The sequence below is a fragment of the Hypanus sabinus genome, unplaced genomic scaffold (assembly GCF_030144855.1).
Source record: "Hypanus sabinus isolate sHypSab1 unplaced genomic scaffold, sHypSab1.hap1 scaffold_1185, whole genome shotgun sequence".
In the NCBI taxonomy this organism is placed as follows: Eukaryota; Metazoa; Chordata; class Chondrichthyes; order Myliobatiformes; family Dasyatidae; genus Hypanus; species Hypanus sabinus.
Window position 1 is genome coordinate 90,071 of NW_026779246.1, and position 26,865 is coordinate 116,935.

General features: G+C 48.8%; 1 protein-coding gene across 1 annotated transcript in view; it reads left to right on the forward strand.

The window, feature by feature from the left end:
• Positions 1-15,692, forward strand: part of LOC132386513 (NACHT, LRR and PYD domains-containing protein 3-like) — a 28,119-nt gene extending 12,427 nt beyond the window's left edge. Inside the window, exons 2-7 of the mRNA XM_059958798.1 lie at positions 5,933-6,029; positions 7,507-8,226; positions 8,811-8,971; positions 10,517-10,688; positions 10,782-10,847; positions 12,389-15,692. Coding sequence (XP_059814781.1) covers positions 6,020-6,029; positions 7,507-8,226; positions 8,811-8,971; positions 10,517-10,688; positions 10,782-10,847; positions 12,389-14,127 — 2,868 coding nt within the window. The 5' untranslated portion in view covers positions 5,933-6,019 and the 3' untranslated portion in view covers positions 14,128-15,692. The remainder of the gene's footprint in view (positions 1-5,932; positions 6,030-7,506; positions 8,227-8,810; positions 8,972-10,516; positions 10,689-10,781; positions 10,848-12,388) is intronic.
• The last annotated feature ends 11,173 nt before the right edge of the window (positions 15,693-26,865 follow it).

Here is a 26,865-nt window from a genome sequence, read left to right on the forward strand (position 1 = left end):
GATTGTCTGTACATAAAGTGACGTTAGGCACAGGAGTATCTGGACATATGGAGACTGACATTGATTGTCTGTACATAAAGTGACGTTAGGCACAGGAGTGTCTGGACATACGGAGACTGACATTGATTGTCTGTCCATAAAGTGACGTTAGGCACAGGAGTGTCTGGACATACGGAGACTGACATTGATTGTCTGTACATAAAGTGACGTTAGGCACAGGAGTGTCTGGACATACGGAGACTGACATTGATTGTCTGTACATAAAGTGACGTTAGGCACAGGAGTGTCTGGACATACGGATACTGATATTGATTGTACATAAAGTGACGTTAGGCACAGGAGTGTCTGGACATATGGAGACTGACATTGATTGTCTGTCCATAAAGTGACGTTAGGCACAGGAGTGTCTGGACATATGGAGACTGACATTGATTGTCTGTCCATAAAGTGACGTTAGGCACAGGAGTATCTGGACATATGGAGACTGACATTGATTGTCTGTACATAAAGTGACGTTAGGCACAGGAGTGTCTGGACATACGGAGACTGACATTGATTGTCTGTCCATAAAGTGACGTTAGGCACAGGAGTGTCTGGACATACGGAGACTGACATTGATTGTCTGTACATAAAGTGACGTTAGGCACAGGAGTGTCTGGACATACGGAGACTGACATTGATTGTCTGTACATAAAGTGACGTTAGGCACAGGAGTGTCTGGACATACGGATACTGATATTGATTGTACATAAAGTGACGTTAGGCACAGGAGTGTCTGGACATATGGAGACTGACATTGATTGTCTGTCCATAAAGTGACGTTAGGCACAGGAGTGTCTGGACATATGGAGACTGACATTGATTGTCTGTCCATAAAGTGACGTTAGGCACAGGAGTGTCTGAACATACGGATACTGACATTGATTGTCTGTACATAAAGTGACGTTAGGCACAGGAGTGTCTGGACATATGAGACTGACATTGATTGTCTGTCCATAAAGTGACGTTAGGCACAGGAGTGTCTGGACATATGGAGACTGACATTGATTGTCTGTCCATAAAGTGACGTTAGGCACAGGAGTGTCTGGACATACGGAGACTGACATTGATTGTCTGTCCATAAAGTGACGTTAGGCACAGGAGTGTCTGGACATACGGAGACTGACATTGATTGTCTGTACATAAAGTGACGTTAGGCACAGGAGTGTCTGGACATACGGAGACTGACATTGATTGTCTGTACATAAAGTGACGTTAGGCACAGGAGTGTCTGTACATACGGATACTGATATTGATTGTACATAAAGTGACGTTAGGCACAGGAGTGTCTGGACATATGGAGACTGACATTGATTGTCTGTCCATAAAGTGACGTTAGGCACAGGAGTGTCTGGACATATGGAGACTGACATTGATTGTCTGTCCATAAAGTGACGTTAGGCACAGGAGTGTCTGAACATACGGATACTGACATTGATTGTCTGTACATAAAGTGACGTTAGGCACAGGAGTGTCTGGACATATGAGACTGACATTGATTGTCTGTCCATAAAGTGACGTTAGGCACAGGAGTGTCTGGACATATGGAGACTGACATTGATTGTCTGTCCATAAAGTGACGTTAGGCACAGGAGTGTCTGGACATATGAGACTGACATTGATTCTTCTTCTGCTTGTGACTTGCGCCTTACATGCCTGGCCGATCGTGACTCTCCACATCCAATGATCCCTCGCACACTTAGATCTGTTAATTCTTTCACAGTGTCCATATATTTTCTTCTTTGCCTTCCTCTGTCGCGTTTCCCAGGCATACGGCCTTGCAATGTCAGACATTCTATTTCTCACTTTCTAATGACGTGGCCCAGGAATTTAAGTTTCCTCTCATGTAATATTCTCATTAAAGATCTTTTCATCTGGGCATGTTGGAGTACTGTCTCATTAGTTATCCCATCTCTAGATTATATTTTCAGAATTCTTCTGAAACCACATTTCTGTTGCTTCTAAGTTTCTTTGGAGTTCTGGTGTTATAGTCCGTGTTTCGGAAGCATACGGCAAGATTGACCAGATGTAGCATTTTAGTAGCCTAAGCCTTGTTGTCACAGAAATGTGTCTGTTGAGAAAGATAGATTTCAGTTTTTGGAAGTTGTTTTTGGCAATGGCAATTCTTCTTTTTATTTCTACTTTAATGCTAACATCTTGTGATATAAAGTTACCATGGTAATTACAGCTGGTCATTTGTTGAATCTCTTTTGCTCCCGATGGACAATTGGCACGAGAGAATTCTGCTCTTTTGATGTTAAGATATATTTGGATTTTTTTTACAATTGATGGTCACACCAAAATCTGCACTTGTTTGTACTACTTTGTCTCGGAGTATTTGTAGGCCTTCTGCAGCACTTGCTATTCGGGTGGTATCATCTGCGTATCTCATATTGTTGATGTTAACACCTCCAATTTGTATCCCATTTAGGTCTTCTATTTCTTTGAAAATCATTTAAGTATAGATATTAAATAATTTCAGTGAGGCAACGCATCTCTGCCTACCTCCTGTTTGAATTTTAGTCCAAATGCTTATTAAATCATCAATTTGATTCCAAAATACATTTTGATGAGATTATGGGTCCGTTCCGTCAATGTTTAGTTTACTGAGAATTTGAAGTAATTTTTCACGCTGAGTTTGTCGAATGCTTTAGTGAACTCAATAAATCATAAAAACACATCATTTTGATATTCAATTTCCCTTTCCCTTTCTGAGAGTATTCGTAGTATGACAATTGTGTTCCGAGCTCCTCTATCCTAAATAGACCCTTATTGCAGTTTAGAAATTTCTGGCCTTAACTTGTGTTTGATTCGACTCAGAACAATTCTCAACAAAATCCTTATTATGTGATTCACAAGACTGATTCTTCTATAATATTCACAGTCAATAGTTCCAGGAATTTTAGGCAGAGTTATAAACACTGATTTCAAGAGATCGTCAGGGAATACACCAGACTCATAAACGCCATTAAACACTTCAGAAAGAATGTCTATGCCCAGATCTTCTTGGGCTTGTATCAGTTCCATTGATATTTCATCAGGTCCAGGGGCTTTACCATGCTTCATGCTTTTCACTGCTTTAGTTATTTCTTCTTTGGCAATCGGTGGGCCAGAATTAGGGTGTTTAATATCTGGGGGTTCCCCTCTATTATCTTCAGAAAAAAGCTGCTCTATATACTGAATCCAGTTCTCACATACTTTATTGATCTGTTATGCATCCTGTAGAGGAGGTTTCCTTAATCCCAGTAATTTGCACAATTGTCTTGTCTGTGACATTGATTCTATGTTCATAAATTGATGATGGGTACAGGAGTGTCTGGACATACGGAGACTGACATTGATTGTCTGTCCATAAAGTGATGTTAGGCTCAGGAGTGTCTGAACATATGGAGACTGACATTGATTGTCTGTCCATAAAGTGACGTTAGGCACAGGAGTGTCTGGACGTATCGAGACTGACTTTGATTGTCTGTACATAAAGTGACGTTAGGCACAGGAGTGTCTGGAACTGTCAGGAAATATTAAACTGGCAGTGGGTGGGCTGTGGAGGGTGGGTTAGTGAGTAGAGGTGTTGATCAGGCTGACTACTTGGGGAAAGTAACTGTTTTGAGCCTGATTGTCCTGGTGTGGGTGTTTGATCCACAATTCCTTTAAGGTAGCACCAGAGTCATAAAGAGAGTTTTGGGCAGATTGACCTTCACAACGCAGGCTATTGCGAGGAGGGATTGGGATATTAATGCTAAAGTTGTAAAGGTCACCGTGATTCTGCAATAGGCAGAATTGTCTGCAGTTCTGGTCAGCTACTTGGAGGAAAGTTACCGATAAGCGTGAAAGAGTGCAGGGAAAATTACACGGACATTGCTGGTATTTCAGGAATTAATTATAGTGATAGCTTGAACAGGTTAAACTTTATTACCTGGAATACAAGGGAATGACGGGGTGCACTAGCAAGCTTCCAACTTTTCTAAGCCATTTTGCCCCTCCAATTAAAGGAAGGGTGTATGGACCCCAAGTTGGGAAACCCTGCTAGAGATATAGAAATCTATGATGCTAGAAGCAGGGTGAATGCAGGGAGAAGACATTTTCCCCTCAGGCTGGGTAAGATCATGGATTTAGGGCAAAAACTGACCCATTGAAGAAAATCTGAGGGGGAACTACTTCACTCACTGGGTGGTGCGAATGCAGAACAGGCGCCCAGCAGAAGTGAGAGATGAAGGTCTGATTGTGGTATTTGAGCGATGTTTGGTTGGGTATCTAGATGAGAGAGGTATGGAGGGCTGTGGTCTGGGTGCGGGGGGATGGGACCACACCGAACACGGCACGGACTGGATGGGCTAACAGTCCTGTGTCTGTGCTCTAAGGACTCTGCGAATCTCAATTGAAACTTCTGCACATCATCGACATTTGTTGCGGAAGGGTCGTATCCAACAATTTGTTTTTATTTTGGACCAGCATCTACGCCGCTGAGAGTTCTGTAGAGCTGAAACCACCATGAGATTTACCGAATGCACCTCGACAGGGTAAACACAACCACTGGAATTTTAGTGTCACCATTACAAAATGGCTGAATGTTCGGTTCATCTTCGTCACAATGAAACCGAGAACATGTCATACTGAGTTTGTTGTTTCCCTGTTCGGTTATATTTGCGATCCACTTCCTCCGTCGCCAGGGCAACAGCTCACCAGAGCTGCAGAGAGTGTTGAACGTGTTTCTCGCTCTCTGGTTGCTGTCTCTCAGAGGAGAGAGAGTGGCCTTAGATACGAGGATGCTTTCAGCATTTGCTGTCCGGGATGGAATGAAGAAGATTGCAGGGATAGTATTTATGCATTTCTGATCTGGGTGTCAAACAGCTTGCAGTCAGTGAATCGTTTCTGCATCAAAAGAACAAAACAAAAATCTCCTGTACTGAGTGCTATATTTTCAATTTTATATTTGTAACATATTGTTCCTGTTACACGACGAGGAAAGGGGCTGCTAATTGACCTGGGCTGCACCGCACTCAACAATAAAATAATGACCAACTGTGCTCAATGTAACTGCGGAGACAAGTACCAGCGCGCTCTATGTGACCCAATGCCCACGTTTCCCGGCTGATCCCAATCCAGACAAAGGATCATCAGGTTCCAGTTCTGCTGTGGGTTGGTGTGGGAGTGTACGTTTTTGAATTGGGATTAGCTGAGACGCTGCCGCATATTTCCGGCAGCAATGATCCCAGAGAGTGTTGGTGCTTGAGATACAATCTTGGGATGGGGGCTCCAGGAATATGGAACTGACAGTGTCTGGGCCTCGGTAGAAAGAGACCGGGGTTTCAGAATTCAATTCATATTTGGAAATTCCCCCTGACTGTCACCTGTCCATCGGCCAGTGGGAGTCAAAGAGAAACTCAAGGTGCTGAAGATAGAACAGAACATGGAACAGTACATCGCAGGAACAGGCCTTCCCGCCACAATGGTGTGCCAAACTAGCTGAAAAGAAAATCAACACCCCCCGAAATAAACTAATGACTCCCTCCTACACAATGTCCATAACCTCTCAATCTTTCTCACACCCATGTGCTTATCAAAACGTTTCTTAAAAGCCCCCATTGTATTTGCTTCCAACTCCATAACAGATAGAACAACCAATAATTTACATTTACATACCCTGTCGTCATCAAGTGCTTTTCTACTAATAAATTGTCAGAACCTGTGAATCTGTGATTAAGCAGAATTAGGTTTTACAATGAAGTTATATTCCTGTTTGACCCTGTACCAAGCAAGGATGCTCCAGATATCACTGGACAGACATGGTTTGGGAGTTGATGCGAACTGCGGCTCTGATACAGAGAATGGCTGTACTGTCACATTTGCAAAGTCTCTCTGACTCACTGTCTGCTTGTTGTGTGCAATTCAGGGCATCAGCAGAAGGCGGCGCTGTCCAGCACCGGGATCAGAGTGTAGACAAGACGAGGACAATCAACAACCGTCAGTCGGAATCAGAATGGCTACAGGTATGTTCACCTGGATCTTTATAACTAAACTTCTGCCCTGTTGGTGCACAATAGTTCAGATGAAGAAGCTTACACAGGCGCTAACAGGGCAGAGAAAAGTTTCATCGAGCAGTGTCACTGATCCCACTGGTAAAGTGCCTTTGTGTAATCGATCGGTCCCACAGTTCCAGCGCAGGGACCTGACACCAGAAATGGTCGAATGACTCCGCTCACCAGGCAAAGCTTCACCTGAGTGAAAGGAGCCGGAGACCCTGAATCAGCAGGTTGAGAGTGAAACACCAACAGGAATATGACAGCGGTGTTGTTTGTTACGGAAAAGTCTACAGACAGACAGACAGACTTTATTGATCCCGAGGGAAATTGGATTTCGTTACAGCCGCACCAACCACGGATAGTGTAGAAATATAGCAATATAAAACCATAAATAATAATATGTTAATCATGCCAAGTGGAAATAAGTCCAGGATCCGCCAATTGGCTCAGGGTGTCTGACACTCCGAGGGAGGAGTTGTAAAGTTTGATGGCCACAGGCAGGAATGACTTCCTATGACGCTCTGTGCTGCATCTCGCTGGAATGAGTCTCTGGCTGAATGTACTCCTGTGCCTAACCAGTACATTATGGAGTGGATGGGAGACAGCCCAAGAATGCATGCAGCTTGGACAGCATCCTCTTTTCAGACACCACCGTCAGAGAGTCCAGTTCCACCCCTACAACATTACCTAGGTTCAGGGTTTGTTGCACATCAGGGCCTGTTTAGAAATGAAAGACATCTTCAACTTTCATTTACAAAATTCTGAGGCAGGTGAGAAGAGCATTTCCGGGATTTCAAAGATTGTGCGATAATACAACATTTCACGTTTTGTCAGGACAGCTCACAACTCCCCCCTCGCTGCGCAAAGTAGATGAGGGGAGTTTTCCCAACTCTGTTTTCTGTAGCCGAGCTGAGAACATTGCCAGCATTGGAAATGGCTGAGGATCAGGAGACACTTCATTCGTGGTCTGCATCGGTCTGTCACTGTCTGGTATGGAGGGGCTACTGCACAGGACCGAGAGAAGCTGCAGGAAGTTGTAAATATTCAGGGAGCGGTGTCTCAGAAAGGCAGCATCCATTATTAAGGACGTCCAGCACCTAGTGCATGCCCTTTTCTCACTGTCACCATCAGGGAGGAGGTACAGAAGCCTGAATGCACACACACAGCGATTCAGTAACAAATTTGTCCTCCCTGCAATCCCATTCCTAAATGGACATTGAATCTTTGGACACTACCTTACTTTGCTCAAAATATAGTCTTTCTGGTTTTGCACATTTTTTAAAAATCTATTCAATATGAGTAATTGGTTGACTTGTTTACTTATTATTTTTAAATTTTATTCATTATTATGTATTTATTTATTTACTATTTATTCACAACACCCGTTGTGAATCCTTGTTCGAGTATAAATCACTCTAAACCTGCAATTCATCATTTCCTGCAGGTGGGAAATTAAATCGGGTACAGAAAGTACTCAAGAGGCTTTTACCAGGCAGCTCATCGAGGGAAGATGATCGGGATACGGGGAGCAAGGTTCCAAAGCAGGGTCAGATTGAGAGCAATGTCCCAATGGAATGCGGTCCGGCTGCAGAGGAGGAGAAGCAAATTCAGCCCAGAGACAGTGACGTCAGAGACACTGAGCAGGACCCCAGAACCGGCACAAGTGAGGCGACTGCCTGTCAGCCCAGAGACAGTGACGTCAGAGACACTGAGCAGGACCCTGGAACCGGCACAAGTGAGGCAACTGCCTGTCAGCCCAGAGACAGTGACGTCAGAGACACTGAGCAGGACCCTGGAACCGGCACAAGTGAGGCGACTGCCTGTCAGCCCAGAGACAGTGACGTCAGAGACACTGAGCAGGACCCTGGAACCGGCACAAGTGAGGCGACTGCCTGTCAGCCCAGAGACAGTGACGTCAGAGACACTGAGCAGGTCCCTGGAACCGGCACAAGTGAGGCGACTGCCTGTCAGCCCAGAGACAGTGACGTCAGAGACACTGAGCAGGACCCTGGAACCGGCACAAGTGAGGCGACTGCCTGTCAGCCCAGAGACAGTGACGTCAGAGACACTGAGCAGGACCCTGGAACCAGCACAAGTGTGGCGACTGCCTGTCAGCTCGGAAACTCATTAAACACGGAATTGTCGAGTGCCCAACAGGGAGTGGGTGAGTGAAACATGAGGGTGATGTGTTCGCAGAATGAGGTGGGAAGCGGGTAAATGTGATTCCTTGTTGGAGGGTTGGTCAGAGAGGGGAAAAGTGTGGGCGTGGTGCATGCGGTGTAGTGTGGCACCGGTTACCGCACTACAGGAAATGTCCTACCTGCTCTGAGGATTTCCAGGATGTGTATCGGAGGAAACGCAGCTATCCGGATAAGAGAGTATTTCCAGGATATGAGTTATGGGAAATGTATTCGCCAGGAAAGAGAGAGTATCTCTGGGAAGCGACTATCATTGACAGTCTTAACATTTATTGCCCATTTTAAAGTGAAATCGGTGAGTGGGTGGGACGGTGGGAGAGACAGGTTTCTGGTGAATGGGTTCCTTCTGGGAGCGTCTCGCACAGCGCATTGATGGGTTGGTTTTTTAAGGCCAGTGTTGGAGATTAGGGCAAAATACGTGTTTCCATCTGAAAGCAGGTGAAGATTGAGGTTCAAGACATGACTGGTTTGTTAGGGCTGGGTGAGAGCGGTGGAGACAAGTGATATTTGAGTTTGTGACGACATTCTCATTTTATATTCACTGAGCCAGAGTTTACAATCTCTGACCTCCTGGCAGAGGGGGGCGAGTATCGACTGTACCAACTGACCAAGTTCTACAGGGACAGACTCAAACATGCAATTGAAGAGAAAGTTGAACGACTCGGTTGGATATTGACAAAGGATGGACATTTCAGTCGAGAAGAAAATGAGGTGAGTGTACTTAGTGTATTGTCACTGAACTGCTGGTATCAGAGGGAATAGTGATCAATATTAATCTCCTGCACGTTCTAGGAGTTCTACATGGCAATGGAGACTTTGATCTCTGACTTGTCCTCAGTAGATTTGTTTCAGCTGTTCCGGTGGGGAGCACTGAGAACTGCAGGTTCAGCGTCACCTTTTCCTCTCACACCTGCTGTATTTATCAGTGTACCGGACCTCAGTAAGACCTGTGACGAGGTTCCGCACGGAAGGTGAGTTAGGAAGGGTCAATCATTAGGTATTAATATTGAAGTAGTAAAATGGATTCAACAGTGGCTGGATGGGAGATGTCAGAGAGTAGTGGTGGATAACTGTTTGTCAGGTTGGAGGCCGGTGACTAGTGGTGTGCCCGAGGAATCTGTACTGGGTCCAATGTTGTTTCTCATATACATTAATGATCCGGATGATGGGGTGGTACATTGGATGACTAAGTATGCAGAGGATTCTAAGATAGGTGGCGTTGTGGATAATGATGTAGTTTTCAAATCTTACAGAGAGATTTAGGACAGTTAGAAGAGTGGGCTGAAAGATGGCAGATGGAGTTTAATGCTGTTAAGTGTGAGGTGCTAGATTTTTGGAGGACTAATCAAAATAGAACATACATGGTAAACGGTAGGGCATTGAGGAATGCAGTAGAACAGTGTGATCTAGTAATAACAGTGCATAGTTCCCTGATGGTGGAATCTCATGTGGATAGGATTTGGTATGCTGGCCTTTATAAATCAGAGCATTGAATACAGGAGTTGGGAAGTAAAGATAAATTGTACAAGGCATTGGTAAGGGCAGAATTGGAGTATTGTGTACAGCTCTGGCCACCAGATTATAGGAATGATGTCAATAAAATATAGAGAGTACAGAGGAGATTTACTAGAATGTTACCTGGGTCTCAGCAGCTAAATACAGAGAAAGGTTGGACAAGTCTTTATTCTTTAGAGCGTTGAAGTTTGAAGGGGGGTAAGTTGATAGAGGCATTTAAAATTATGAGGGGATAGATAGAGTTGACGTGGATAGGCTTTTTTCCATTGAGAGTAGGGGAGATTCAAACAAGGGGACATGAGTTGAGAATTGGGGGCAAAGGTTTAGGGGTAACACGAGGGGGAACTTCTTTACTCAGAGAGTGGTAACTGTGGAATGAGCTTACAGTAGAAGTGGCAAAAGCAGGTTCAATAATGTCATTTTAAAAAATGGATAGGAATATGGACAGGAAGGGAGTGGAGGGTTATGGGCTGAGTGCAGGTATGTGGGACCAGGTGAGAGTTATCGCTCGGCACGGACTGTGTTACTGTGCTGTACTCGTCATATCGTTGTATGACATAAGTGCAGGGGCTGCATTATCTGGACTGTTGAACAGGCATTCAGTCTAAGATTAATTTTGCATCTTATCAGGACCGTCGGTCAAATTCACCTCAGCTCATTAATCCAGGATGAATATTAAACTGTGATATTCGCCATGTCTGTCCATCGACTCCACAATAAATTAATTGTTTGCTTTTATAGAAAGTCACTGAACTGACAGAGAAGGGGAACCGGACAGAGAGTTCCAGACTCTTCCTCAGTTTGGTGATGGACAAAGGCTCCCGGGCCCGGAGGGCGATGTGGGAATCCTTTGTGATGTGGAGGACTGAGTTACCGAAGTTGGACAGGATACTGAGGGAGATACAGGAGCTTGGTATGTTAAAACCACGCACTGAACACAAAGGCACATTAAATAGTTGTAATGATTTAGTTCTGTTTTCATGAACTCTTTTGTTGATTTAAACAGGTCCTGACCCAGAGGAATACATGAACATCGCACAAGGGTTGTCTGAGTTACCCACTGAACTGACAGGTGAGTGATGAAATGCTCCGTTCAAACCACATCTCAAATGTTAGAATGTGACTTGGCAGAATCTGGGAACGAAAATCCACCAACAATCATTCGCCGATCTCTGGTTTCAGGTTACAATTCAGATCATCTCTCGTTGTAGCCTGAACATTGTAAAGTGTATTTTTCCAGCTGTTCCAGCTGTTAATGTATTAATCCAGCCCTTGTGTCTCTGAACCCTCCACTCCAGGTCCCAACGCTCTGGGAATCCCCACTCACCCCAGACATGCTCCTGACACACAGTATGACCCAGTCCAGGTGACCGTTCAGATTCCGAAGCACCTTCTCCTTCGTAATAGCAGCTACACTCAATTCTGTCCGCTGATGCTGTTTACAGTTTTGGAATTCTGCTAGTGACTTCCACAGAGTATGTCTGACATTTCCCTTTTCACCCGTTACTAAATCTACAACTTCATTTTCCAGCGGTTCGATATCAACCCTCTATTTTTTTTTACTCTTTATATATCCGGGAAAGAACAAAAGAAACACTTTGTTATCCTCTCTTATGCTATTGACCATACCCTCGCATTTCCTGCACATTCACGTATCTCTTGGAGCATCTATGACTTAGTTGCCTCCAACACGACCCAGGCTATGAAAAATCTGCCCACAAGTACTCAAAATTTACCCCATTTCACCTTAACCAAATGCCCTCTGGTATGAGTCATCAATTCCAAGTTGAAAGTAAAATACAGGCTCTCTACCCCAAACCTTATCTCTCAATCTTATAAACATCAGGCAGATCTCTATTCTAACTCCAGAAGAAGCAATCCAAGTTTCTCAAACCTCTACTTGCCTCACATACCACCAAATCCAAGCAACATCCTGGTGAACCTGTTCTGCACCCTCTCCAATCATCCCCAGTGCTGGACAATCAGAAGTGAACACAATGCTCTCGATGCTCCCTAAAACCATAAGACTTCGGAAGATAATTAAGCCATTCAGCCCAGTGAATTTGCTTCGCAATTCCTCTCAACCCCATTATCCTGCCTTCTGTAAATGTTGACGCTCTTCCGATTCAGGAACATCTCTGAGTAAAGAAACCCCCATTTCCCGCATGTTCTGTTCCTGTTTTGACACCATTGGTGTTTGCAGTGGACACCTGTGACTCCCTAGTGTGTAGCTTTGCCAAAATGCACAGTGTCCTGCTCTCCATATTTCCACACCAGGTCAGCAATTACATCGTCTGTTAATGATGCAAACAATGCTTTAAATATAGTGAAATGTTGTAACGGAAGTGCAGTCAGGATTGCAATAGGATATCAGGGGAATGTTCATCTTCATCAGTAATTAGTGTCAGAATATGAGGACTGGATATTTTTCTGAGACAATCATCGCTGTTAGTTCCTGTGACTGTGAACAGAATTTTATTTTCTGTCCTAATATCCATGGAAGCATTGAATTAATTCATGTAATCTCAAACACTGAATATTGGAATGTAGTTATAAAGTTCTTTGTCAGTTGAGCTAGTTAACATTTTGACCATGTTATCTGTTCCCATGAAGATGTTCAACAGAAACACAAGGAGACTCTGCGGGCACAAACTGAAACACTGAGAGTGAACACGATCCTGATGAGGGAGAAGGTGAAGGTTTTCCAGCTGATTGATCGATACACAAAGCTCACGGTCATTTCTACTCTTCGAGATCGGAGACTGGTGGAACACGAGCTGCTGGCAAGAGGCAGAGACCACGAGGATTATAGAGAGAAACATCTCCGTGGAGCGTTAGAAAAAATAGAGACTGCTCAGTTATTCCACAGCAGTTTTTCCCGGAGAAAATCCAAATCTGGCAGTTCTGCAGCAGTAGCCGGAGTGCCAGGAATCGGGAAAACAACAATGGTACAGAAGATTGTTTATGACTGGGCCGCGGGGAATATATTCCAACAATTCCAGTTTGTCTTCAGTTTCAAATTCCGGGATTTAAACTCAATTAACTGCAGAATAAACCTGAAGGAACTGATTCTGGATCAGTATCCTTACTTTGGGAATATCCTGAGAGAGGTCTGGAAGAACCCAGAGGATTTGCTGTTTATATTCGATGGTTTGGATGAATTCAAGCACACAATTGATTTTGCGGACAGTCGGAGATACACAGAACCCAAGCACCAGTGCCCAGATCCCGAGTGGTGGTGTGAAGTGTCGGACATTGTGTACAGTTTAATCCAGGGCAAGCTGCTCCCAGGGTGTTCAGTGCTGGTGACCACCCGCCCCACTGCGTTACATTTATTGGAAAAGGCGGAGATCAGTGTCCGGGCTGAAATCCTGGGATTTGTTGGTGAGGAACGGAAGGAATATTTCATCAGGTATTTTGAAGATCAGATGGTGGCAGCAGCTCTTTTCAAACACGTGCAGGAGAATGAGATCCTGTACACCATGAGCTACAACCCCTCCTACTGCTGGATCCTCGCTCTGGCACTGGGCCCCTTCTTCACAGAAAGTGTCAGGGACCCGCAGAGAGTTCCCAAGACCATCACCCAACTGTACTCCTACTATATTTACAATATCCTAAAAAATCACGGCCGTGAGATTGAGAGACCCCGTGATGTGTTTCTCAGGGTGGGTCAGATGGCCTACAGAGGAGTGTCCGAGAAGAAGATTGTGTTTGCAGACGGAGATTTGATCAAGTTCAATCTGCAGCCTTCCCAGTTCCTGTCCGGGTTCCTGATGGAGCTTTTGGAGAGAGAGGATTCTGCCCACAGCGTGGTGTACACATTCCCACACCTCACCATCCAAGAGTTTGTAGCTGCAGTCGCACAATTCCTGACTGTACATCCCGAGGATATCCTGAAATTCCTCAATGAAGCCCACAAGACACAAGATGGGCGATTTGAGGTATTTCTCCGATTTGTTGCTGGTCTCTCCAACCCAATGACAGCTCGGGGCCTGGAGGAGTTTCTGGGTCCATTTCCTCATCAAACAACCTGCCGGGTGATTGACTGGTTGAAGAACAAGGTTAAACGCCAGAGTAGAAACAAGGGTGACACTGGGAGAAGGAGACTCCTGAACACATTGCACTACCTGTTTGAGTCTCAGAATCGTGGACTGGCTCAGGCCGCACTGGGATCTCTGAAAACACTTTCATTCAGTGGAATGACACTGACCCCGGTTGACTGTGCGGTTCTGTCTCATGCCATCGGACTCTGTGATGCTATAAAACACCTCGACCTGGAGAACTGCCACATTCAGTGTGAAGGAATCCAGCGGCTGGGACCCGGGCTGAACAAGTGCCAGGAGTTGAGGTAACTTGGTTTATCTCTCACTCAGAACTCTAAAACTGTTCCATTGTGCTGTTTCCAAGTAAACGGATTTGGGTAAAACTGCAGTAAATCAGATTGAGATGTATTGTGACAAATGCCACCCCCTTCATCCTGTGCGATCACTCTTCCCCATCCCGATTATTCCTGTTGGATTTCTCTTAGCCATTACCCTTCCTCTAGTCAGATTTCTCTTCCACACACCCGTTCCTGCTGTGGGATCTCTCTTCCCTATCCACTTCCTCCTGTGGGATCTCTCTTCCCAACCCCTTCCTCCTGAGGGATCTCTTTTCGCGATCTCCTTCCTCCTGTGGGATATCTCTTCCCCTTTCTCCTTCTGCCTGTGGCATCCCTCATCCCCATCTCTTCCGTCCTGTGGAATCTCTCTTTCCCATCCCCCTACCTCCTGTTGGAACTCTCTTCCTGAATCTGCTTCCTACTGTGGGATCCCTCTTCCCCATCCCACTTCCTCCTGTCGGATCACTTTCCACATCACCCGTCCTCCTATAGGATCTCTCTTTCCCATCCCCCTTCCTCCTGTGTGATATCCCTTCCCGATCGCTTTCCTCCTGTGGTATCTCTCTTCCCCATTCCCTTCCTCCTGTCGGATCACTTTCCTCATCCCCCTTACTGTGGGATCTCTCTTCCCCATTCCCATTCTCCTGTGCGATCTCTCATCCCCGTCACTCTTCTTAATGAGGGATCTCTCTTCCCCATCCCCTTTCTCCTCTTGGATCTCGATAACCCATCCCCTCCCTCCTGTGGGATCTCTCTTCCCCATCCCCCTTCCTCGTGTGGGATCTCCTTTACCCATTCCCCTTCCTCCTGTGGGATCTCTCTTCCCAATCCCCTTCCTCCTGTCGGATCACTTCCCCATTCCCATTCTCCTGTAGGATCTCTCATCCCCATCACTCTTCTTCATGAGGAATCTCTCTTCCCCATTCCCTTTCTCCTCTTGGATCTCGATAACCCTTCCCCTTCCTCCTGTGGGATCTATCTTCCCCATCCCCCTTCCTCCTGTGGGATCTCCTTTACCCATCCCCCTTACTCCTGTGGGATCTCTCTTCCCAATCCCCTGTCCTCCTGTGCGATCTCTCTTCCCATTCCGCTTACTCCTGTGGGATCACTATTCCCCATCCCCTTCCTCGTGTAGGATATCTCTTCCCATCCCCCTTCCTCCTGTGGGATCTCACTTCCCCATTCCCATCCTCCTGTGGGATCCCTCATCCCCATCACTTCTTCATGAGGGATCTCTCTTCCCCATCCACTTTCTCTCTTGGATCTCGATAACCCAACCCCTTCCTCCTGTGGGACCTCTCTTCCCCATCCCTCTTCCTTGTGTGGGATCTCCTATACGCATCCCCCTTCCTCCTGTGGGATCTCTCTTCACCAACCCCCTTCCTCCTGTGGGATCTCTCTTTTCAATCCCCATCCTCCTATGGGATATCTCTTCCCGATCCCTTTCCTCCTGTGGAATCTCTCTTCCCCATCCCCTTCCCCCTATCGGATCACTTTCCCCATCACCCTTCCTCCTATAGGATCTCTCTTCCCCATTCCCCTTCCTCCTGTGTGATCTCACTTCCGGATCCCTTTCCTCCTGTGGTATCTCTCTTCCCACCCCGTTTCTCCTGTCGGATCATTTTTCTCATCCCCCTTACTGTGGGATGTCTCTTCCCCATTCCCATCCGCCTGTGGGATTTCTCATCCCCATCACTCTTCTTCATGAGGGATCTCTCTTCCCCATCCCCTTTCTCCTCTTGGATCTCGATAACTCATCCCCTTCCTCCTGTGGGATCTCTCTTCCCCATTCCACTTCCTCCTGAAGGAATTCATTTCCGAATCCCCCTTCCTCCTGTGGGATACCTCTTCCCCATCCCCCTTCCTCCTGTGGGAACTGTCTTCCCCATCCCGCTTCCTTCTGTGGGAATTCTCTTCCCCAGCCCCTTCCTCCTGTGGGATCTCCCATCCCCATCCGCCTTCCTCCTGTGGGATCTTCCCATTCCCATTCCTCCCATAGGATCACTCTTTCCTATCTCCCTTCCTCGAGTGGGATCTCTCTTCCCCAAACCCCCAACACCTATGGGAGCTCTTCACCATCCTCCTTCCTGCTGTGAGATATGTCTTCCCAGTCCCCCTTCCTCCTATGGGATCACTTTTCCAAATCCCCTTTCCTCCTGCAGGATGTCTCTTTCCTATCCCCCTTCCACCTGTGGGATCTCTCTTCCCCATCCCCTTCATCCTGTGGGATATCTCTTCCCCATCCCCCTTCTTCCTGTGGGATATTTCTTCCCCATCCCCTTCATCCTGTGGGATATCTCTTCCCCATCCCCCTTCTTCCTGTGGGATATCTCTTCCCCATCCACCTTCTTCCTGTGGGATATCTATTCCCCATCCTCCTTCCTCGTGTAGAATCTCCTTTACACATCCCCCTTCCTCCCAAGCGATTATTTTCCCTATACCCCTCCTCCTATAGGATCTCTCTTCCCCATCCCTCTTCCTCCTGTTGGATCTCACTTCACCATTCACCTTCCTCCTGAGGGATCTCTTTTCGCGATCTCCTTCCTCCTGTGGGATATCTCTTCCCCTTTCTCCTTCTGCCTGTGGGATCTCTCATCCCCATCTCTTTTGTCCTGTGGAATCTCTCTTTCCCATCCCCCTACCTCCAGTGGGATCTCTTTTTCCCATTCTCCTTCCTCTTGTGGGATCTCTCTTCCCCATCTCACTTCCTTCTCTGGGAATTCTCTTCCGGATCCCCTTCCTCCTGTGATACCTCTCTTTCCCATCCCCCTACCTCCTGTTGGATCTCTCTTCCTGATTCTGCTTCCTACTGTGGGATTCATATTCCCCATCCACTTCCTCCTGCCGGGAATTTCTTCCCCATCTCCCGTCCTCCTGTGCGATCTCTCTTCCACATCCCCTATCCTCCTGCGGGATCTCTGTTCCACATCCCCCTTCCTCCTATGGGATATCTCTTCCCTATCCCTTTACTCTTGTGGTATCTTTCTTCCGCATCCCCTTCCTCCGGTCGGATCACTTTCCCCATCACCCTTCCTCCTATAGGATCTCTATTTCCCATCACCATTCCTCCTGTGGGATCTCTCTTCCGGATCCCTTTCCTCCTGTGGTATCTCTCTTCCCTATCCCCTCCCTCCTGTCGGATCATTTTCCTCATCCCGTTTACTGTGGGATCTCTCTTCCCCATTCCCATCCGCCTGTGGGATCTCTCTTCCCCATCCCCCTTCCTTCTGTGGGATCTCTCTTCCGGATCCCTTTCCTCCTGTGGTATCACTCTTCCCCATCCCCTTCCTCCTTTCGGATCTCTTTCCTCATCCCCCTAACTGTGGGATCTCTCATCCCCATCACTCTTCTACATGAGGGATCTCGCTTCCCCATCCCCTTTCTCCTCTTGGATCTCGATAACCCATCAGCTTCCTCCTGTAGGATCTCTTCCCCATTCCCCTTCCTCGTGTGGGATCTCCTTTACCCACCCCTCTTCCTCCTGTGGGATCTCTCTTCCCCATCCCTCTTCCTCCTGTTGGATCTCCCTTCACCATCCGCCTTCCTCCTGTGGGGTCACTCCTTCCCATCCCCTTTCTCCCGTTGGAATTTCTTTCTATCCCCCTACAACCTGTGGGAACTCTGTTCCCCATCCCCCTTCCTCGTGTAGGATCTCCTTGACTCATCCACCTTCCTCCCAAGCAATCATTTTCCCCATCTCCCTTCCTCCTATAGGATCTCTCTTCCCCATCACTCTTCCTCCTGTTGTATCTCTCCTTCCCATTCCCATTCCTCCCGTAGGATCACTCTTTCCTAACCCCCTTCCTCGAGTGTGATCTCTCTTCCCCAAACCCCCAACACGTATGGGAGCTCTTCCCCATCCTCCTTCCTGCTGTGAGATAGGTCTTCCGAGTCCCCCTTCCTCCTATGGGATCACTTTTCCAAATCCCCTTTCCTCCTGCAGGATGTCTCTTTCCTATCCCCCTTCTTCCTGTGGGAACTCGGTTCCCCATCCCACTTCCTCCTGTGGGATCTCTCTTCCCCATAACCCCAAGCGCTGTGGGATCTCTTTTCCCCATCCCCCTTCCTCCTGTGGGATATCTCTTCCACATCCCCCTTTTTCCTGTGGGCTATCTCTTCCCCATCCCCCTTCCTCGTGCTGGATCTCCTTTACCCATCCCCCTTCCTCCCAAGCGATCATTTTCCACATCCCCCTTCCTCCTATAGGATCTCTCTTCCCCATCCCTTTTCCTCCTGTTGGATCTCTCTTCCCCATTCCCCTTCCTCCTGAAGGAATTCTCTTCCCCATCCCTCTTCCTCCCGTTGGATCTCTCTTCACCATCCGCCTTCCTCCTGTGGGATCTCTCCTTCCCATTCCCTTTCTCCCGTAGGATCTCTCTCTTGTATCCCCCGTCCTCCTGTGGGATCTCTCTTCCCATCCCTCTTCCTCCTGTTGTATCTCTCCTTCCCATTCCTCCCGTAGGATCACTCTTTCCTATCCCCCTTCTTCGACTGTGATCTCTCTTCCCCAAACCCCCAACACGTATGGGAGCTCTTCCCCATCCTCCTTCCTGCTGTGAGATAGGTCTTCCCAGTCCCCCTTCCTCCTATGGGATCACTTTTCCAAATCCCTTTTCCTCCTGCAGGATCTCTCTTCCCCATAACCCCAAGTGCTGTGGGATCTCCTTTCCCCATCCCCCTTCCTCCTGTGGGATATCTCTTCCACATCCCCCTTCTTCCTGTGGGATCTCTCTTCCCCATCCCCCTTCCTCCTGTGGGATACCTCTTCCCCATCCCCCTTCCTCCTATAGGATCTCTCTTCCCTATCCCTCTTCCTCCCGTTGGATCTCCCTTCACCATCCGCCTTCCTCCTGTTGGATCTCCCTTCACCATCCGCCTTCCTCCTGTGGGATCTCTCCTTCCCATTCCCTTTCTCCCATAGGATCTCTCTCTTCTATCCCCCGTCCTCCTGTGGGATCTCTCTCCCCACCCCCCTTCCTCCTGTGGGATCTCTCTTCCCCATCCCCCTTCCTCATTTAGGAATTCTTTTCCCCATCCCCCTTTCTCCTGTGGGATCTCTCTTCCCCATCCCTCTTCCTCCTGTTGGATCTCCCTTCACCATCCGCCTTCCTCCTGTGGGGTCACTCCTTCCCATCCCCTTTCTCCCGTTGGATTTCTCTTTCTATCCCCCTTCAACCTGTGGGAACTTTGCTCCCCATCCCCCTTCCTCGTGTAGGATCTCCTTTACCCATCCCCCTTCCTCCCAAGCGATCATTTTCCCCATCCCCCTTCCTCGTGTAGGATCTCTCTTCCCCATCACTCTTCCTTCTGTTGTATCTCTCCTTCCCATTCCCATTCCTCCCGTCGGATCACTCTTTCCTAACCCCCTTCCTCGAGTGTGATCTCTCTTCCCCAAACCCCCAACACGTATGTGAGATCATCCCCATCACTCTTCCTCCTGTGGTATCTCTCTTCCCCATCCCCTTCCTCCTGTCGGATCTCATTCCTCATCCCACTTACTGTGGAATCTCTCTTCCCCATCCCCCTTCCTTCTGTGGGATCTCTCTTCCGGATCCCTTTCCTCCTGTGGTATCTTTCTTCCCCATTCCCTTCCTCCTGTCGGATCTCTTTCCTCATCCCCCTTACTGTGGGATCTCTCATCCCCATCACTCTTCTTCATGAGGGATCTCTCTTCCCCATCCCCTTTCTCCTCTTGGATATCGATAACCCATCAACTTCCTCCTGAGGGATCTCTCTTCCCCATTCCCCTTCCTCGTGTGGGATCTCCTTTACCCACCCCCCCTTCCTCCTGTGCGATCTCTTTCCCCATCCCTCTTCCTCCTGTTGGATCTCCCTTCACCATCCGCCTTCCTCCTGTGGGGTCACTCCTTCCCGTCCCCTTTCTCCCGTTGGATCTCTCTTTCTATCCCCCTTCAACCTGTGGGAACTCTGCTCCCCATCCCCCTTCCTCGTGTAGGATCTCCTTTACCCATCCGCCTTCCTCCCAAGCGATCATTTTCCCCATCCCCCTTCCTCCTATAGGATCTCTCTTCCCCATCACTCTTCCTCCTGTTGTATCTCTCCTTCCCATTCCCATTCCTCCCGTAGGATCACTCTTTCCTATCCCACTTCCTCCAGTGTGATCTCTCTTCCCCAAACCCCGAACATGTATGGGAGCTCTTCCGCATCCTCCTTCCTGCTGTGAGATAGGTCTTCCCAGTCCCCCTTCCTCCTATGGGATCACTTTTCCAAATCCCCTTTCCTCCTGCAGGATGTCTCTTTCCTATCCCCCTTCTTCCTGTGGGAACTCGGTTCCCCATCCCACTTCCTCCTGTGGGATCTCTCTTCCCCATAACCCCAAGCGCTGTGGCATCTCTTTTCCCCATCCCCCTTCCTCCTGTGGGATACCTCTTCCCCATCCCCATTTTTCCTGCGGGATATCTCTCCCCCATCCCCCTTCCTCGTGTAGGATCTCCTTTACGCATCCCCCTTCCTCCCAAGCGAACATTTACCCCATCCCCCTTACTCCTATAGGATCTCTCTTCCCCATCCCTCTTCCTCCTGTTGTATGTCCCTTCACAATACGCCTTCCTCCTGTGGTATCTCTCCTTCCCATTCCCTTTCTCCCGTAGGATCTCTCTTTTCTATCCCCCCTTCGACGTGTGGGAACTCTGTTCCCCATCCCACTTCCTTCTGTGGGATTTGTCTTCCCCAGCCCCTTCCTCCTGTGGGATCTCCCTTCCCCATCTGCCTTCCTCCTGTGCGATCTCTCCTTCCCATTCCCATTCCTCCCGTAGGATCACTCTTTCCTATCCCCCTTCCTCGAGTGGGATCTCTCTTCCCCAAACCCCTCAACACCTATTTGAGCTCATCCCCATCCTCCTTCCAGCTGTGAGATATGTCTTCCCAGTCCCCCTTCCTCCTATCGGATCACTTTTCCAAATTCCCTTTTCTCCTGCAGGAGGTCTCTTTCGTATCCCCCTTCCACCTGTGGGATCTCTCTTCCCCATCCCCTTCATGCTGTGGGATATCTCTTCCCCATCCCCCTTCTTCCTGTGGGATATCTCTTCCCCATCCTCCTTCATCGTGTAGGATCTCCTTTACCCATCCCCCTTCCTCCCAAGCGATCATTTTCCCTATCCCCCCTCCTCCTATAGGATCTCTCTTCCCCATCCCTCTTCCTCCTGTTGGATCTCACTTCACCATCCGCCTTTCTCCTGTGGGATCTCACTTCCCCATTCACCTTATAACCATATAACCATATAATGGTTATATAAGTGGAGTCTCATATAGATAGGGTGGTGAAGAGGGCTTTTGGAACGCTGGCCTTTATAAATCAAAGCATTGAGTACAGAAGTTGGGATGTAATGCTAAAGTTGTACAAGGCATTGGTAAGGCCAAATTTGGAATATTGTGTGCAGTTCTGGTCACCGAATTATAGGAAAGATATCAATAAATTAGAGAGAGTGCAGAGACGATTTACTAGGATGTTGCCTGGGTTTCAGCACTTAAGTTACAGAGAAAGGTTGAACAAGATAGGTCTCTATTCATTGGAGCGTAGAAGGTTGAGGGGGGATTTGATCGAGGTATTTAAAATTTTGAGAGGGATAGATAGAGTTGACGTGAATAGGCTGTTTCCATTGAGAGTAGGGGAGATTCAAAAGAGACGACATGATTTGAGAGTTAGGGGGCAGAAGTTTAAGGGAAACACGAGGGGGTATTTCTTTACTCAGAGAGTGATAGCTGTGTGGAATGAGCTTCCTGTAGAAGTATTAGAGGCCAGTTCAGTTGTGTCATTTAAGGTAAAATTGGATAGGTATATGGACAGGAAAGGAGTGGAGGGTTATGGGCTGAGTGCGGGTAGGTGGGACTAGGTGAGATTAAGGGTCGGCACGGACTAGGAGGGCCAAAATGGCCTGTTTCCGTGCTGTGATCGTTATATGGTTATAAATGAAATACAGTACAATGTTGTAAAATGCATGGTTGTGCACTTTGGTAGAATAAATAATAAAAAAAAATTCACCCTCCTGAGGGATCTCTTTTCGCGATCTCCTTCCTCCTGTGGGATATCTCTTCCCCTTTCTCCTTCTGCCTGTGGGATCTCTCATCCCCATCTCTTTCGTCCTGTGGAATCTCTCTTTCCCATCCCCCTACCTCCAGTGGCATCTCTCTTTCCCATTCTCCTTCCTCTTGTGGGATCTCTCTTCCGCATCTCACTTCCTTCTGTGGGAATTCTCTTCCGGATCCCCTTCCTCCTGTGGTACCTCTCTTTCCCATCCCGCTACCTCCTGTTGGATCTCTTTTCCTGATTCTGCTTCCTACTGTGGGATCCATATTCCCCATCCACTTCCTTCTGCCGGAAATTTCTTCCCCATCCCACATCCTCCTGTGTGATCCCTCTTCCCAATCCCTTTCCTCCTGTGGTATCTCTATCCCCTATCCCCTTCCTCCTGTCGGATCATTTTCCTCATCCCCCTTACTGTGGGATCTCTCTTCCCCATTCCCATCCGCCTGTGGGATCTATCTTCCCCATCTTCATGAGGGATCTCTCTTCCCCATCCCCTTTCTCCTCTTGGATCTCGATAACCCATCCCCTTCCTCCTGTGGGATTTCGCCTCCCGATCCCCCTTCCTCGTGTGGAATCTCCTTTACCCACCCCTCTTCCTCCTGTGGGATCTCTCTTCCCCATCCCCCATCCTCCTTTGGGATCTCTCTTCCCATTCCCCTTCCTCCTGTGGGATCTCTCTTCCCCATCCCCCATCCTCCTCTGGGATCTCTCTTCCCATTCCCCTTCCACCTGTGGGATCTCTCTTCCCCATCGCCCTTCCACCTGTGGGAACTCTCTTCCCAATCCCCCCATAACTGAGGTATCTCTTTTCCCCACCCAATTCCCTACTGCGGGATCACTTTTCCACATCCCGCTTCCTCCTGTGGGATCTCAATTCCCCATTCACCATCCACCTGAGGGATCTCTTTTTGCGATCTCCTTCCTCCTGTGGGATATCTCTTCCCCTTTCTCCTTCTGCCTGTGGGATCTCTCTTCCCCATCTCTTTCATCCTGTGGAATCTCTCTTTCCCATCCCCCTACCTCCAGTGGGATCTCTCTTTCCCATTCTCCTTCCTCCTGTGGGTCGCTCTTCCCCATCTCACTTCCTTCTGTGGGAATTCTCTTCCGGATCCCCTTCCTCCTGTGGTACCTCTCTTTCCCATCCCCCTACCTCCTGTTGGATCTCTCTTCCTGATTCTGCTACCTACTGTGGGATCCATAATCCCCATCCACTTCGTCCTGCTGGAAATTTCTTCCCCATCCCCCGTCCTCCTGTGCGATCTCTGTTCCCCATCCCATATCCTCCTGTGTGATCCCTCTTCCCGATTCCTTTCCTCCTGTGGGATTTCACCTCCCCATCCCCCTTCCTCGTGTGGGATCTCCTTTACCCATCCCCCTTCCTCCTGTCGGATCTCTCTTCCCCATCCCCCATCCTCCTTGGGGATCACTCTTCCCATTCCCCTTCTTCCTGTGGGATCTCTCTTGCCTGTCCCCCTTCCTCCTGCGGGAACTCTCTTCCCCATAACCCTTCCTCCTGTTGGATCTCTCTTCCCCATCCCTCTTCCTCCCGTTGAATCTCCCTTCACCATCCGCCTTTCTCCTGTGGGATCTCTCCTTCCTATTCCCCTTCTCCCGTAGGATCACTCTCTTCTATCCCCCGTCCTCCTGTGGGATCTCTCTCCCCATCCCACTTCCTCCTGTGGGATCTCTCTTCCCCATCCATCTTCCTCCTGTTGGATCTCCCTTCACTATCCGCCTTCCTCCTGTGGGGTGACTACTTCCATCCCCTTTCTCCCGTTGGATCTCTCTTTTCTATCCCCCTTCAACCTGTGGGAACTATGTTCCCCATCCCACTTCTTCCTGTTTGATCTCTCTTCCCATCACCTTCCTCGTGTAGGATCTCTCTTCCCCATCCCCCTTCCTCATGTGGGATCTCTCTTCCCCATCCCCCTTCCTCTTGTGGGATCTCACTTCCCCATCCCCCTTCCTCCTGTGTGATCTCTCTTCCGGATCCCTTTCCTCCTGTGGTATCTCTCTTCCCATCCCCTTCCTCCTGTCGGATCTCTTTCCTCATCCCACTTACTGTGGGATCTCTCATCCCTATCACTCTTCTTCATGAGAGATCTCTCATCCCCATCCCCATTCTCCTCTTGGATCTCGATAACCCATCCTCTTCCTCCTGTGGGATCTCTCCCCCATCACACTGCCTCATCTGGGATCTCCTTTACCCATCCCCCTTCCTCCTGTATGATCTCTCTTCACCATCTCCCTTCCTCCTGTAGGAATTCTTTTCCCAGTTCCCCTTCCTCCTGTGATACCTCTCTTTCCCATCCCCCTACCTCCTGTTGGATCTCTCTTCCTGATTCTGCATCCTACTGTGAGATCCATAATCCCCATCCACTTCCTCCTGCCGGAAATTTCTTCCCCATCCCCCGTCCTCCTGTGCGATCTCTGTTCCCCATCCCACATCCTCCTGTGTGATCTCTCTTCCCGATCCCTTTCCTCCTGTGGTATCTCTCTTCCCTATCCCCTTCCTCCTGTCGGATCATTTTTCTCATCCCCCTTACTGTGGGATGTCTCTTCCCCATTCCCATCCGCCTGTGGGATCTCTCATCCCCATCACTCTTCTTCATGAGGGATCTCCCTTCCCCATCCCCCTCCTCCTGTGGGATTTCACCTCCCCATCCCCTTCCTCATGTGGGATCTCCTTTACCCATCCCCTTCCTCCTGGGGGATCTCCTTTCCCCATCCCCCTTCATCCTGTGGGATCTCTCTTCCCCATCCCCTTTCTCCCGTTGGATCTCTCTTTTCTATCCCCCTTCAACCTGTGGGAACTCTGTTCCCCATCCCACTTCTTCCTGTGGGATCTCTCTTCCCCATCACTTTCCTCGTGTAGGATATCTCTTCCCCATCCTCCTTCTTCCTGTGGGATCTCTCTTCCCCATCCCCCTTCCTCCTGTGGGGTATCTCTTCCCCATCCCCCTTCTTCCTGTGGGAACTCTCTTCCCCATCCGCCTTCTTCCTGTGGGATATCTCTTCCCCATCCCCCTTCCTCGTGCTGGATTTCCTTTACCCATCCCCCTTCCTCCTGTTGGATCTCTCTTCCCCATTCCCCTTCCTCCTGAAGGAATTCTTTTCCCCATCCCCCTTCCTCCTTTGGGATCTCTCTCCCCATCCCCCTTCCTCGTGTAGGATCTCTCTTCCCCATCCCCCTTCCTCATGTGGGATCTCTCTTCCCCATCCCCCTTCCTCCTGTGGGATCTCACTTCCCCATCCCCCTTCCTCCTGTGTGATCTCTCTTCCGGATCCCTTTCCTCCTGTGGTATCTCTCTTCCCAGCCACTTCCTCCTGTCGGATCTCTTTCCTCATCCCACTTACTGTGGGATCTCTCATCCCTATCACTCTTCTTCATGAGGGATCTCTCATCCCCATCCCCTTTCTCCTCTTGGATCTCGATAACCCATCCTCTTCCTCCTGTGGGATCTCTTCCCCATCTCCCTTCCTGTAGGAATTCTTTTCCCCATCCCCCTTCCTCCTGTGATACCTCTCTTTCCCATCCCCCTACCTCCTGTTGGATCTCTCTTCCTGATTCTGCTTCCTACTGTGAGATCCATAATCCCCATCCACTTCCTCCTGCCGGAAATTTCTTCCCCATCCCCCGTCCTCCTGTGCGATCTCTTTTCCACATCCCCCATCCTCCTGCGGGATCTCTGTTCCCCATCCCACATCCTCCTGTGTGATTTCTCTTCCTGATCCCTTTGCTCCTGTGGTATCTCTCTTCCCTATCCCCTTCCTCCTGTCGGATCATTTTCCTCATCCCCCTTACTGTGGGATGTCTCTTCCCCATTCCCATCCGCCTGTGGGATCTCTCATCCCCATCACTCTTCTTCATGAGGGATCTCTCTTCCCCATCCCCCTCCTCCTGTGGGATTTCACCTCCCCATCCCCCTTCCTCATGTGGGATCTCCTTTACCCATCCCCCTTCTTCCTGTGGGATCTCTCTTCCCCATCCCCCATCTTCCTAGGGGATCTCTCTTCCCATTCCCCTTCCTCCTGTGGGATTTCTCTTCCCCATCCCCTTCCTCCTGTGGGATTTCACCTCCCCATCCCCCATCCTCGTGTGGGATCTCCTTTACCCATCCCCCTTCCTCCTGTCGGATCTCTCTTCCCCATCCCCCATCCTCCTTGGGGATCTCTCTTCCCATTCCCCTTCCTCCTGTGGGATCTCTCTTCCCTGTCCCCCTTCCTCCTGCGGGAACTCTCTTCCCCATCCCCCTTCCTCCTATAGGATCTCTCTTCCCCATCCCTCTTCCTCCCGTTGAATCACCCTTCACCATCCGCCTTTCTCCTGTGGGATCTCTCCTTCCTATTCCCTTTCTCCCGTAGGATCTCTCTCTTCTATCCCCCGTCCACCTGTGGGATCTCTCTTCCCCATCCCCCCTCCTGTGGGATATCTCTTCCCCATTCCCCCTCCTGTGGGATATCTTTTCCCCATCCCCCTTCTTCCTGTGGAATCTCTCTTTCCCATCCCCTTTCCTCCTGTGGGATCTGTCTCTTCCCCATCCCTCTTCCTCGTGTAGGATCTCTCTTCCCCATCCCCCTTATTCCTGCGGGATATCTCTTCCCCATGCCCTTCCTCTTGTGGGATCTCTCTTCCCCATCCCCCTTCTTCCTGTGGGATAT